The following is a 13,399-nucleotide window of genomic DNA, read 5'->3' on the forward strand; positions in this document are numbered from 1 at the left end:
CTCCCCAAAATGTAAGTACGCCCCCTCCAAAAATGAAAAGAAAAATAACTGTTAAAGAGAAATTGACATGGATACTGTAAGCAATTTTCCCAATGTTTTTAAGTGCCAAATATAGAAGGACTAATCTTATAAGTTATTCCACAAGAACAATCTCAGCGTTTGTCTTGTTTGGGGTCTAGTCTCAGATGATTTTTTAAACCTTCCTTTGACTTGTGGTAATAAAACCTACATAAAAGTCTTATAACTTGGGTGGGATTCGATCCTACCTTAAAAATAAGTAGTTTATTTGGGTGGGATTTGACCCTACCTTAAGTCGTTAATTTGGATGGGATTTGACCCTACTTTAAAAATAAGTCATAAACTGAGGTGGGATTTGAACCTACCTTAAAAAATTAAGTCATTAACTGAGGTGGGATTTGAACCTACCTTAAAAAATTAAGTCATTAACTAAGGTGGGATTTGAACCTACCATAAAAAGTTAAGTCATTAACTGAGGTGGGATTTGAACCTACCTTAAAAAATTAAGTCATTAACTAAGGTGGGATTTGAACCTACCTTAAAAAATTAAGTCATTAACTAAGGTGGGATTTGAACCTACCTTAAAAAATTAAGTCATTAACTGAGGTGGGATTTGAACCTACCTTAAAAAATTAAGTCATGAACTGAGGTGGGATTTGAACCTACCTTAAAAAAATAAGTCATAAACTGAGGTGGGATTTGAACCTACCTTAAAAAATTAAGTCATGAACTGAGGTGGGATTTGAACCTACCTTGTCATAAACTGAGGTGGGATTTGAACCTACCTTAAAAAATTAAGTCATGAACTGAGGTAGGATTTGAACCTACCTTGTCATAAACTGAGGTGGGATTTGAACCTACCTTAAAAAATTAAGTCATGAACTGAGGTGGGATTTGAACCTACCTTGTCATAAACTGAGGTGGGATTTGAACCTACCTTAAAAAATTAAGTCATGAACTGAGGTGGGATTTAAACCTACCTTGTCATAAACTGAGGTGGGATTTGAACCTACCTTAAAAAATTAAGTCATGAACTGAGGTGGGATTTAAACCTACCTTGTCATAAACTGAGGTGGGATTTGAACCTACCTAATACAGACGGCCTGCTGGTGGTACCCCTTATAGAGACGAACACTGAGGCCGATGATGATCTACCCGGATATATACGTGCGGGTGACGACTGTCTCGGGGTTCGAATCCTCAGCTTGCTAGTTATATCCTCCTGGTTCTCTGTGTTACCTAGCTCTACCTGTCCTGCCGAAGACCTGTGGTCGAAGTTCGCCTGTTTGGGAGTTGTAAATTGTATGCTTCATTGTGAATTTTATAGTTCTGTTCTAGCAAACTTTATATATGGAGGATAAAAGGTGTGGTCAAAACTATGCCCAGCCGCATTTACTTTACTTTAGGCTGGTTAGGTACCCATCAGGGCTGTGTTGACCGAGATCCAAACTCGAGACATTCGCTCGGGCTATCAGTCGAGCGCACTGCTACTCGACCACGCCATTCCATATATATATATATATATATATATATATATATATATATATATATATATATATATATATATATAATATGTGTGATCCGATATGATTATATTTAGCAAATCAATAAAAAAAGATGTACTCACATTGCCGTCTGCTTGACGTTTGATCAGACGATGAAGAGCTCGGAATTTTTCTTAAAGAAAAAAATTGATTAAAATAAAACATGTATCTTGATAAAAATAACTCAACCTTTTATGAAAAGTCTTTCTGTTGTGTTTATAAATATTACATTTAAACCTCGGTTTTTATAAGTCACGCTGTAAGACCTATTCATGGGTGGTCGATTTGGTTGTGGATGAAAATCACTAAATAATAAAATAAAAAACTGGGGAAATGTATGCTTAAAACTTAGATAAACTCATATAGCCTTAGCACAGGGGTCTCCAAACTTTTCAGTCCGAGGGCCGCATTAACTATCAAATTTCAGTTCGGGGGCCAGTTTCTTCCAGGCATGTCTTTGATTTTTTCTGGGCGAAGTTCCTCAGCCATCACCAACAAACGATTTTTCCTTGGACAAAAAGATCTCCGCGGGCCGGATGAGAGGACTTCGCGGGCGGCATCCGGCCCGCGGGCCGTAGTTTGGAGACCCCTGCATGAAAGTACAGCGGAACGTGATGTTTTTACCCATTACTCCAATGCTCCTATACGGCATTTTAGGATCACCACACCTTATATTTTACATTTCTAAGATCCCCCCATACCATTTTTACATCACGACAATTTTTTTTTAACTGATATTTTAAACACAAAATATGAAAATCATAATATTTTAGAGAAAAATCGTGTTACATTTCTTTTTATTTTCTTTAAAAATATGTTAACTGTTTGTTATTATTCATCCGAACATGTTCAATGAAAAAAAATTCTGTACAAGAAAACTAATAATGTAAAATCTATGCTCTATACCCCCCCCCCCCCCCCCAATTGATACAAGAAAATAAAACACCATCCTACCCCTCAGCCTGTTATATAATACGCAGACGTTCCTAAGTAGAAAAATTATACAGATCACTAAGCATCGGATATCACAGCATATGAATTGGCAACATTGTATGCTGTATGTCTTTAAGCAGCCTACATTCATTTTGCTTTCAAAAGGGAAAAAATTAGAGGAGTTTTTTGTTTTTTTTTTAATTTTATTCTAGCAGTAATCGCCTTCAATAAAATGAAATGTTTGTCTCAGAGAAAAAATGTGCGTCTCTGAAAGATGGAAATTGTGTGCGAGTGTTTGTCTGAGTGTGTGTGGTCTAAGAGAAAGAGAAAGTGTGTGCGTGTGTGTGAGTGTGTGTTTATGGTTGGATTATCTAACTAGCTTTAAATTGATAAACAGTATGGTGTGGGGTCAGGGGGGGGGGGCAGTATTGATCCTACCTTTCCCTTGATACTAATAAAACTCACTGATGTCTAAGACAACATATGCGATATCTTTAAATATCTTCATCTCAACCCACTCGCCCCCCTGCTCAGTTTAGACCAGTAGTTCTCAACCTTTTTTGAAGGTACCGAACCCCACCAGTTTCATATCCGCATTCATTGAACCCTTCTTAATAGTTCTATCATCGGCACTGACAAATCCGATCGTGAATTATATGAGTTTGTGTGTCTTGACCTATACTAAACCCCTGAGACTGACTCATCAAACCCCCTGGGGTTCGATCGAACCCAGGCTGAGAACCACTGGTATAGACTAAACCCCGAATGATAGCAGGAAACGAGGAAGTGAAGTTACATCGCCATGTGCTGAAGGAATTTCAAACTAAACTATTTCAAATGTTGAACACGCCGGTTCGAGACGGAGTAAAAAAAAACAACAACCTCCAAACATCAAAAAGCGAATTTGTTATCAATGTTGCATGTCAGAGACGAAATAAAATAATTTTAAAAACTTTTCTCGGTGGTTCGCGGAAAAGCCAAATGGCATCTAACAGCAAGCATGTCTGGGAGAATTAGTTAAACTCTTCCCTGAATTTGTTTGAACGTTATTTAAAAAAAAAAACAACATACAAATGCACGTGTTTCGTTATGTGTGGATCGAAAAAAAATATTTTTTAGTACAGAATAAAAACTCACCCACGCATGTTCTAAAAATAGAACCCGGAAACAAATGTAAAAAGGGGAGATGAGTTTAGTAGCTTAAAATCCAAACGCAACTTAGGTGTGGGAAAAGATATTTTTTTTAAAGTTTTGGTATATTTGCAAGCTGGGGGAAAGGTTGTTTTTTTTCTTCACACTTCACAAACAGAGAGGAAGTTTAGTTTTAACTAGTCGACTCTGGTTACTTGTGGATAAGTGGTAACACTAACCAAAACAGGGGCGGATTAGAGCAGGGTGAAGAAGGGTGGGGTAGGGAGGGGTTAGCTGGGGTTTTGACTGACGCTCCTAGACTACAAGGTTATAAACGGTTTATCTCGGTTTTAGAATTAAACACACACGTCATGGCTATAATTTGTTAAATTAATGTCGTCACAGCCAGCTCACATATGACCTCCCTTCCTCCCCTCCCGACTAACCCATTCATTATATTAATCAACACCAATCCTAGGATTAACCTAACCCTAATCCTTTCATCTTACAGTACTGTCGACAGTTTCTTCCAGGCATCTGTACCCCCCCCCTCACCGAAGAAAGTCTCTCCCCTTCCCCCCCTCGAACGAAATGGAATTTATATAAAAAATATATGCTTTTACCAGTGTCCGCCCCCACCCTCCGGAAATTGAGCCCCTTTACCCCCCCCCCCCCCCCCCCGAAAATATCAAGCCCAACCCCCTCCCCCGGAGGAAAAAGTCGAAGAAACAATGGCACGTTCCAGCAACCATTGTGTCTGAACACAACTTCTAACCCCTCTAAAGCTGAAAACAAAAACAGAACATTTCAAATGTTTTCACTAATAACGATTTAATCATCCCATGGTCCTCCGTCAAAAGGTACCGAGACAAAACGGTCCCTTTATAAATCAGCTACGCCGTATCGGCTTCGACGAATATAACAGTCAGCAATATTTTAAGCGCAGTTCAACCATTTCTCAACTCTAGTCGTTAAAACACCATCTACTAGATATCATGGGGCCGCGTGGTCGGGTGGTAGAGCGCTCGACTGCTAACCCGGAAGTCTCGACTTCATCTGGGGCTCGAGTCTGTAGGACGTCCCTGAGTCCACTCAGCTCTGATCGGTACCTGACTCAAGTTACGGAAAGTAAAGGCGGCTGACCACACCATATTTTCATATGCAGAGGTGATGAAACAGATGAAATCTACTTTATCTACACCAAATAACGTCAGGTTCGGGAACTTTATTTACTACACATTAGTGATTATATCTTTATGATATGGTCGGCGTGGTCGAGTGGGTAAAGCTTATGGTTGTTAAGCCGAAAACGTCTAAGTTCGAACCCTCGGGCAGATGAGGCTCGTTAGCTGGGGACAGCCACTCTTCTAGGAGAGACAACTCCAAAATCTGCTGCCTTGTAGTTTGTTCTTGGTTGGACAAAGGCTAGGAAGCAAATCCAAAAAGAAAAGCAGGCTGGAATCGGAGTCAATGGCCTCAATGGGATCGCTTTCAACACTAAACTTAAAAACGAAGAAGAAGAAGATATCTTTAGGAAGTCTACCACCACTTTCCCACACCAAACCAACACAAATGCTGTTTATGTTACTACAGTTTTTTTAGTAAGACGATGTGTTAGTTTTGTCAATGTTTCTGCTGACTAAGGCATATGGCAGCAACGTATTATGTTTTGTTTCGGTACATGTATCTATTGCGCGAAAGCTTATTTTTGGCAAACATTTAGACGATTGTCAATAAATGACGTCAGTGTGTTACAACAAATCGTAGGTGGGTGGGCTAAGGGAATCTCCTGAACTACTACGTAATAGATTCTTTATTTTTTTGCACTTAACAAATGTAAGTGATGAAAAACGACGTCTATTTTGTTAGAATTGAGGTTAGAGGAGTGAGTACTAAAGTGGGGGTATACATGACTCATTGTAGTATTGTATTAACTGGACGGTGTGGTCCAGCGGTAGAGCTAACACGAAAGTCTCGAGTCCGAATGCGGGTTCAAGTCAGTAGAATGTCCCTGAGTCCACCCAGCTCTGATGGGTACCTAAATTACGTTAGGGAAAAAAGACGGCTATGCATGACGCTGACCAGACTATCTCTTCATATGCCGAGGCCACAGAAGCAGGTGGACTCTACTTCATTTGCCCTATTTGCTCGAAAAGGGAACTTTTTTTGTAATCTCGTATTCGTACGTCGAGTCTGACTTATTGTGGCGATCTGTGAGCACAGAACATAGGGCTAAAAATAAACATTAGGGGAACGGCATGGTCGTGTTTGAGTGCTCCAGAGTTCGGATGCCGGATATATGAGGTTCGCTACCTATCTACAGCTACCAATTTAACAGAGAAAACTACCAATAAAACACCTGCTGCCAGGCATATTTATTCTTAAATGGACAAAGTCTTTTAAGCCCATCCAAAAAGAAAAGCAGGCTTTCAGTCGAAGTCATCGAGAAATATGGCGCAATACAAGTAGACACGTAATGTTTAATTATGTTGAAGGAAATCCCCTCCATTATTAGAATCTAGAACGAAGTAGAAAAAAAACCGAAGTTATTTTTGGACAACCACTTTGGTGGAAACTTCATACATTCTATCCGTTGTTTTTTTTTTTTTAAATACGTGTTTTTTTTTTCTCTCCCGTATATTACATTTCTGCCTGCGCAGTTCAGTTGTATTTTTATCGACCTTATTTCTAGCTGAACTTCTTACACTAGATGGTACTTTACAAGTCCTAATACATCAAATAGATCTTAACAAAATAAGACTACATGATGCTTTACATTACAAGTCCTAATACATCACACATATCTTAACATTACAAGACTAGATGGTACTTTACATTACAAGTCCTAAAACATCAAAAAATTACAAGACTAGATGGTACTTTACATTACAAGTCCTAATACATCAAACAAATTACAAGACTAGATGGTACTTTACATTACAAGTCCTAATACATCAAACAAATTACAAGACTAGATGGTACTTTACAAGTCCTAAAATATCAAACATATTACAAGACTAAAATACATCAAACATATCTTAACAAACCTTGACCTACCTCTTAAATCGTAACATTACAACAAGACCATATTCAAAAAAATATTTAATAACAAACGTATGGTCAGTGAAATTACCACAAATTTAGTTTTTGCTTTGATGTTATATTATTTCATCGCTGCAAAAAAAAACTCTTTTTAAAAAGAGGATGAAAACAATCATGACCCATGTTGCACTGCTAATGAATGCGGCTGTGAGTTTCAAAGTAAACGAAAATTTTGTCGACAATTTATTTCAAAGAAACGGATGCCTTCTTCTTTAGTTTATTTGATCATTTTTTTAGAGAGAAATTCGTGTTTTAATTTCTGAAAGGTTCTAACTCTAATAACAAGGATTTGAGAACAGCAATACTATCTGTTAAATGTGTGCTGCGAACCAGTGGCGTAGGCAGGGGGGGGGGGTAGGGGGGGTCATAACCCCCCCATAGACTCCTCGGTATATATATAAAAAGTATGAGGGGGGTGCAAATCGAAAGTTTGAGGGGGGGGGGGGTGCAAATCGAAAGTTTGAGGGGGTGGGGTGCAAATCGAAAGTTTGAGGGAGGGGTGCAAATCGAAAGTTTGAGGGGGGGGGGCGCAAATAATCGAAAGTATGAGGGGGGTGCAAATCGAAAGTTTGAGGGGGGGGGGGGTGCAAATCGAAAATAAAATTTGCCCCCGGGTAAAAATTGGAAACCCCCCTTGAGACGATCCTGGCTACGCCATTGGTGCGACCTGTGAGGTCCGCGCATTTGGCATAAACACATACAGCTAAACTCTACACCACCTGGCCGGACCTGTACCCCAAGACGTTGTAGTCCAAGGGTGTCGAGCCAGCTTCCGTCCACTTCCCCGGCAATTGTCTATCAGCGCTCCGCTTACTTGAACACATATAGACACTAGTTCACCGTCCGGGTGGGTGTTTGATCACCGCATTGGTGTGTGTTTAAACACCGTAGCGGTGTGTGTTTAAACACCGTAGCGGTGTGTGTTTGAACAGCCTTGGCGTGATGACGGGTCTATACTAACGGTAGTTGTTCCATGCCCGCTCCTGCAGGTGGCATGTTGCTTAGGCGCATGTGGCAAGTGTCAAATAGCCCCAGCGCCCTTTCGGGGGGCGTCCTACTGTAGCTTGTGTAACGGACAGTTGCGGCATTGAAATGTCCGCGGCATGGAAATGTCCGCAATTTGGCTTTAGCGATGGCTTTATTATACCCGTGTATGGCCTACCTAGATCAAGTCGGCGTGTAGGCTTGTTTACAAGCGCCCCAAGTGGGCGTCGTAGGCTTGCTCGAACAAGGCGCCCTAACTCGAGTCAGGGCTCAGGCCTAGCCAGCGCCCCAGTTCGACCAGCTTAACGTGTCCAAGAATTCGTGGTGACGGTCTGGGTCGAATGCAGGAAGACCGTCAGTTGTTGAAGATTGTTCATGTTCGTCTATAGGCAACATGGACAATCTTGGACACATTCATAGACCTAATGGGTCTGCTTAGGATCATCAAAACATCACCTCGAAAGGGTTTCGTTCATAGTTATTAGTTTAACCAAGTTTAGTAAATGAGACAACTCGCACAAAACTATGCCTAAACTCATGTATATTGAATACAAAGAATTTATTCATTTATATTGACTACACAGAATTGACTCCTGTATATTGACTACAAAGAAGTGACTTCTGTATATTGACTACACAGGATTGACTCCTGTATATTGACTACAAAGGATTTATTCTTATATATTGACTGCAATGAATGGACTACAAAGAATTAACACCAGTATACGACTACAAAGAATTAACGCCAGTATATGACTACAAAGAATTGACTCCTGTATATTGACTACAAAGGATTTATTCTTGTATATTGACTACAGCGAATGGACTACAAAGAATTGAATCATGCAAGCGTATGCAGACAATCGTGAATTATAACAGGCTTTTAATGCACCAGACAAACGACCCGTGGCACACTACTTGCTCAGCATACTCAGCCGATCCAATACTAATCTCAACGATACTGTCGTTGAACCGTTCAACATACGTTAATTCAGACATTGAACCGTTATGACAGATTGGAGTCCACCTAGCTCTTACTCGCAAGACCAGACTTAGTTAAAAGTAAAGAATTCTAGAATTTACCAAACTATCCCTTCAAATGCCGAAAGCATAGATTTCGATTAACTCTACTTCATTTGCATAATTGATTGTCAGGTCCATAGGGGGTCTTGATTTTATAAACGTTACAATATAATTTCTCAAATAAGAGTTGCTTAAGTTTAGAAAAAAGTTGATAGTTAATGGTGTATGTAAAGCCAGTGTTGCAGTTTTAAGCGAAGTTCATAATAAATAAGCCTACTGTAAAGCTTTCAGTAAAAAAAATATTTGGCAACGAACCAGTTGGCCGTGTGACGAGGGCGTTTATGTCGACTTAGAACATAAAGAAGGTTTGGTTCAGTTGGTTTTCTAAGTTACACTTTTATGAAAAATTTAAAACTTCAGAAATTTTATAATTTAAGAATCGGATATTTTAAAAATAGAATGTTTCGCTCATTTGGTTTTCTTAGTTATACTTTTATGAAGTGTTAAAATTAATACTTTAGAAATTGTATAATTTAAAAACTGGATATTAAAAAAAAGTAGAATGTTTTGCTGGTTTGGTTTTCTAATCTACATTCTATGAAGCATTAAACTTTAAACTTAAGAAATTGTATAATTTAAACACTGGATATTAAAAAAAAAGTAGAATGTTTTGCTGGTTTGGTTTTCTAATCTACATTCTATGAAGCATTACACTTGAAACTTAAGAAATTGTATAATATAAGAATCGGATATAACATTTTTATTGTGGAGAACTTGAAAATTGAGGTGAGAAAAAAAAGCAACGTGAATTCATTAATGGACGACCCGTGAACCAATTGAATCCACTCGCTCACCTAACTATTCTAAAAAGTAAACAGTATACAGATGTTATATGAGACGGCGTTATATACAAGCCCCGCCATGTTACTAAGTGCTACCTGTATTCAGTAACATTACTCGGAAAAAAAACGTAGTAAAAGTATTCCGTAAAAGTTCTTGTACGGTCTTTTAACTCACAATAACTAAAATCCCACAAGCCAGATGAGTTTTTTTTTTATAAAATGTATAAATATTTAAACTTTGCCAGCTACATTATGTACAGTTCCAATAAAACTGGAGCGACTATCACAGCATTAATACACCCATTATCAAACCACAGATTTTTAAATTACAGGTCAATCCTAACCATAACGTAACCCTAGCCTTAAATATATCCTCGCCATATTAGCCACGAAGCAGATTCGAATGACGTAGATGGTACGTCTAACCGAAAAGAGTCCTTCCCCACCCACACCTCCAAGTGAACCAACAACAACGTTTTATTGTGATTATGATTAAACTGTTACAATTATAAGAAAACGGAAAAGGGCATCTCCTCCCTTGCACTTCTCTAATCTACAACACCCCCCCCCCCCCACACAGTGGCGTAGCCAGAAATTCATGGGAGGGGTTCAAACATGTTTCCATATGTATACAATCATATATATATATATATATATTGTTACGACCACCTGGTGTTTAACCTGGGCTGACCCGTATGTTGGGGTAGCGATCTCACGCTCATCCATCAACCTGGCGGTGGTCAGAGGCTGGCCAGCACAGGCCGTGAGAACCTTTGGGCCGTGACGGCCACACCGGATTGGTTACCACGCTGTGGGCGATGCATACCTGGTGTCTTGGGGTCCGAGCTATTAACGTGGCCAAGAACTCGTGATTTACGGCTGGGAAAACCTTCCAGATCGCACAGGGCCGAGATGGACGGTCATGTCCTGACCTGACCTGACCTGGGGGTCAGGCTCGATTAACAAGGTTCCCACACTAGTCAGGGACGACTCGAGAATATTAGGAGGGTAGACAGGAGACTAGGGGGGACACAGACACTCGGGACACACACACGGAGACGGACGGACGTCTCGGATAGCTAGGTTTAGGGGAGACAGACACGGGTCGTCTCTGTGAGCTAGTGGAGAGCCACGACATGTACTAGACCTAGGCTAGATAGACAGTTAGGGACAAGTAGGGCAGTCGATTTAAGGACTTTAGTTGTTGTAGTTACTTGTGTATATTTCTGATAGTTGTACTTCGGTGGCGGGTTAATGTTAGATGTTGTATTTTGTGGCGAATAAATAGAGATTACTGAAGTTGGCATTTATTTATTTTTATTTTTTCTTCTTCTTGTTTACGATCCCCTGACTAGTTCGAAAGGATTAGAGAAGGGGGTGCGTAACAATTGGGGGCTCGTCCGGGATAGGACAGACAACGAGTTGAATAGTTTCTTTTGATGCCATTTTCAGTTGGGGGCTCACGAGCTTGTGTTTTAGTTTTAAGTTTTAGGAGTAGTGAGAGTAAAGTTGTTCACGGAATCAGGAGAGTTTTCCAAACATTGAGTAAGTAGCGAGCTTATCACCTTTGTATTGACACTGAGTTTATTTTTCTTGATTTTTATGTTGGTCCAGTAGAGCTGGAATTTTTATTTTTATTCAGTATAGCTGGAGGGATTAATGCCCAGTATACTCGAATATTTTTGTTTGGTCCAGTGGAACTGGAGTGTTCGGGTTTATTCAGTACAGCTGGAGGGTCATTCCCAGGTACGTGAATAAATTCGTAATTTTTGTTTGGGTTGCTCAGTATAGCTGGAGGGTCCATTCCCAGTATACGTGAGTAAATCGTTTGTGATCCAGTGTAGCTGGATATCTTAGTTTGGTTGGCCCAGTATAGCTGGTGTCTACCTGTTTCAAGTGTCAAAGGTGATAGCCCTACTTTTAATGTTTAAGTTAAAGTGTTTGTTGTGAGCCACATTTTTAATAGTTAACCGCCACCATTTAGCTGAATAAGTTCCGTAAGTGTGAATCATGGACGTAATGAGTTTTATTGAGTGTCCAACTCTAGAAGTTTTAGACAGGTTTTGTCGCGTAGAGTTGTTGCGTCTAGTTGAGGAGCTAGGACTAGAGGTTGATGTGTCGGATAGAGATAGAGTTCTACGAGATCATATTTGTGTTGAGTTAGTAAATACAGGTAGATTAGAGGAGGAGTGTCTAGACTCGATAGAATATTATGAGATCGGACGTGTTAGGGTTGAAGAAATTGAGAGAAAGTATCAAGTTAAGTTGTTAGAGATCGCGAGAGAAAAAGAGGAGAAGTTGTTAGAGATTAGAAGGGATATATTCATGTCAGAATCTTGGAAGGAAATTAACATTAAAAGTTTAGAGAAACTGTTCGGACATGAAGTTAAACTATTAGAGATCAGGAGGGAACGGGATTTACTTATGCTATGGGAAGAGGCGCAGCTTAGTGGGTTGTTTGACTTTCCAGAATCTGTCTCTGTTTTCTCTCAGGCTAGTGTAGTAGTTTCCGAGGATCGGTATAGAGATGAAGATAGTTTGTTGTCTGATAGAGTTGGTAGTGAGTTTTGTCAGTCTCAGACTAAGGCTGCCACTAGCTTTGGCTCAGTCCCTGAAGTCGACTCTAACCTAGCAGAATCAGCACAAACGTCAAAACGTGCTGATAGCTTACGAGTCGAGAGTTGTGTGCCGACAAGTACTGAAGGCAGTCAGCAAGTTATTGGTTTAGATAAAATCACGGCGACCACTCTAATGTTGACCAGTCATGAAAAGGGGCTGTCAATATCTGACCCAGTGGATACAACCACCGATGATATAACGGCAACCACTCTGATGTTGACCAGTCATGAAAAGGGGCAGTCAATATCAGAACCAGTGGTTACAACCACCGCTGAAATCACGGTAACCACCGAGAGAGTGAATACCCATGAGAACAGGCTGTCCTCGTCTGAACCTGAACCAGTAACTGTATCTGATCAAGACCTTACTACTTGTGGTCTTGAAGGCGTCATGATCTTAACTGGAGGTCATGTGAATGGTGACCTACACCTTCAGTTAGACGAGTCAACGAATCTTCTGCCAGCCTCGGTAACGGACGAAATTGTTACCCATTGTCTTGGAGGTGAGCCTAACACGGGCTGTCCTCCCATTATCACGGCAGTGTTTAATTTCTCCCCGACCAAGTCCAGCAACCTGGAGGCCATGACCTCACCTGGAGGTCACGTGGATGGTGTTCTACATCCAGAGATAGACAAGTCAACGAATCTTCTGCCAGCATCAGTAACGGACGGAATCGTTACCCATTGTCTTGGAGGTGAGCCTAACACGGGCTGTCCTCCCATGATCCCAGCAGTGTTTGATTTCTCCCCGACCAAGTCCAGCAACCTGGAGGCCATGACCTCACCTGGAGGTCACGCGGATGGTGTTCTACATCCCGAGTTTGAGGAGACGACGAATCTTTTGTCAACGTCGGTGACGCGCAAAGTCGTTACCTTTTGTTTAGGAGTTGAGCCTAACTCAGGCTTCCCTCCCCTTATCACGGAGGTGATTTATGGTTTTCTGACCGACCCGGTCACGACCAACAACCTGGAGACGGTGACCTCAGCGGGTCACTTCAACCGAGGGTGCGTACAAGCGAGCGCACACCCCATTGCTTTCACGAAAACGGGGCGTGTAATCGTTCCCTCTTTGTGTGCCTCGATGTTCAGGATTAACATCGAGCCAAATCATGGCATTAGTGCAAGCTGTCCTGTGAAACCACGCCTTATGTGCGAGTCGATATTGGTGTGGACGGACAATAACTCTGTTACTAAATTTGTGCTG

The 13,399-nt window shown here is 40.7% G+C and overlaps 1 protein-coding gene across 1 annotated transcript in view; it reads right to left on the minus strand.

The window, feature by feature from the left end:
- The window catches only part of LOC131937986 (uncharacterized), a 39,134-nt gene that overhangs the window by 22,760 nt on the left and 2,975 nt on the right, over positions 1-13,399 (minus strand). Inside the window, exons 2-3 of the mRNA XM_059295784.1 lie at positions 1,646-1,695; positions 1,108-1,300 (exon numbers count right to left, since the gene is read on the minus strand). Coding sequence (XP_059151767.1) covers positions 1,108-1,300; positions 1,646-1,695 — 243 coding nt within the window. The remainder of the gene's footprint in view (positions 1-1,107; positions 1,301-1,645; positions 1,696-13,399) is intronic.

The sequence above is a fragment of the Physella acuta genome, unplaced genomic scaffold, assembly GCF_028476545.2.
Source record: "Physella acuta isolate Inbredline_101_S28 unplaced genomic scaffold, ASM2847654v3 ptg000226l, whole genome shotgun sequence".
Classification (NCBI taxonomy): Eukaryota; Metazoa; Mollusca; class Gastropoda; family Physidae; genus Physella; species Physella acuta.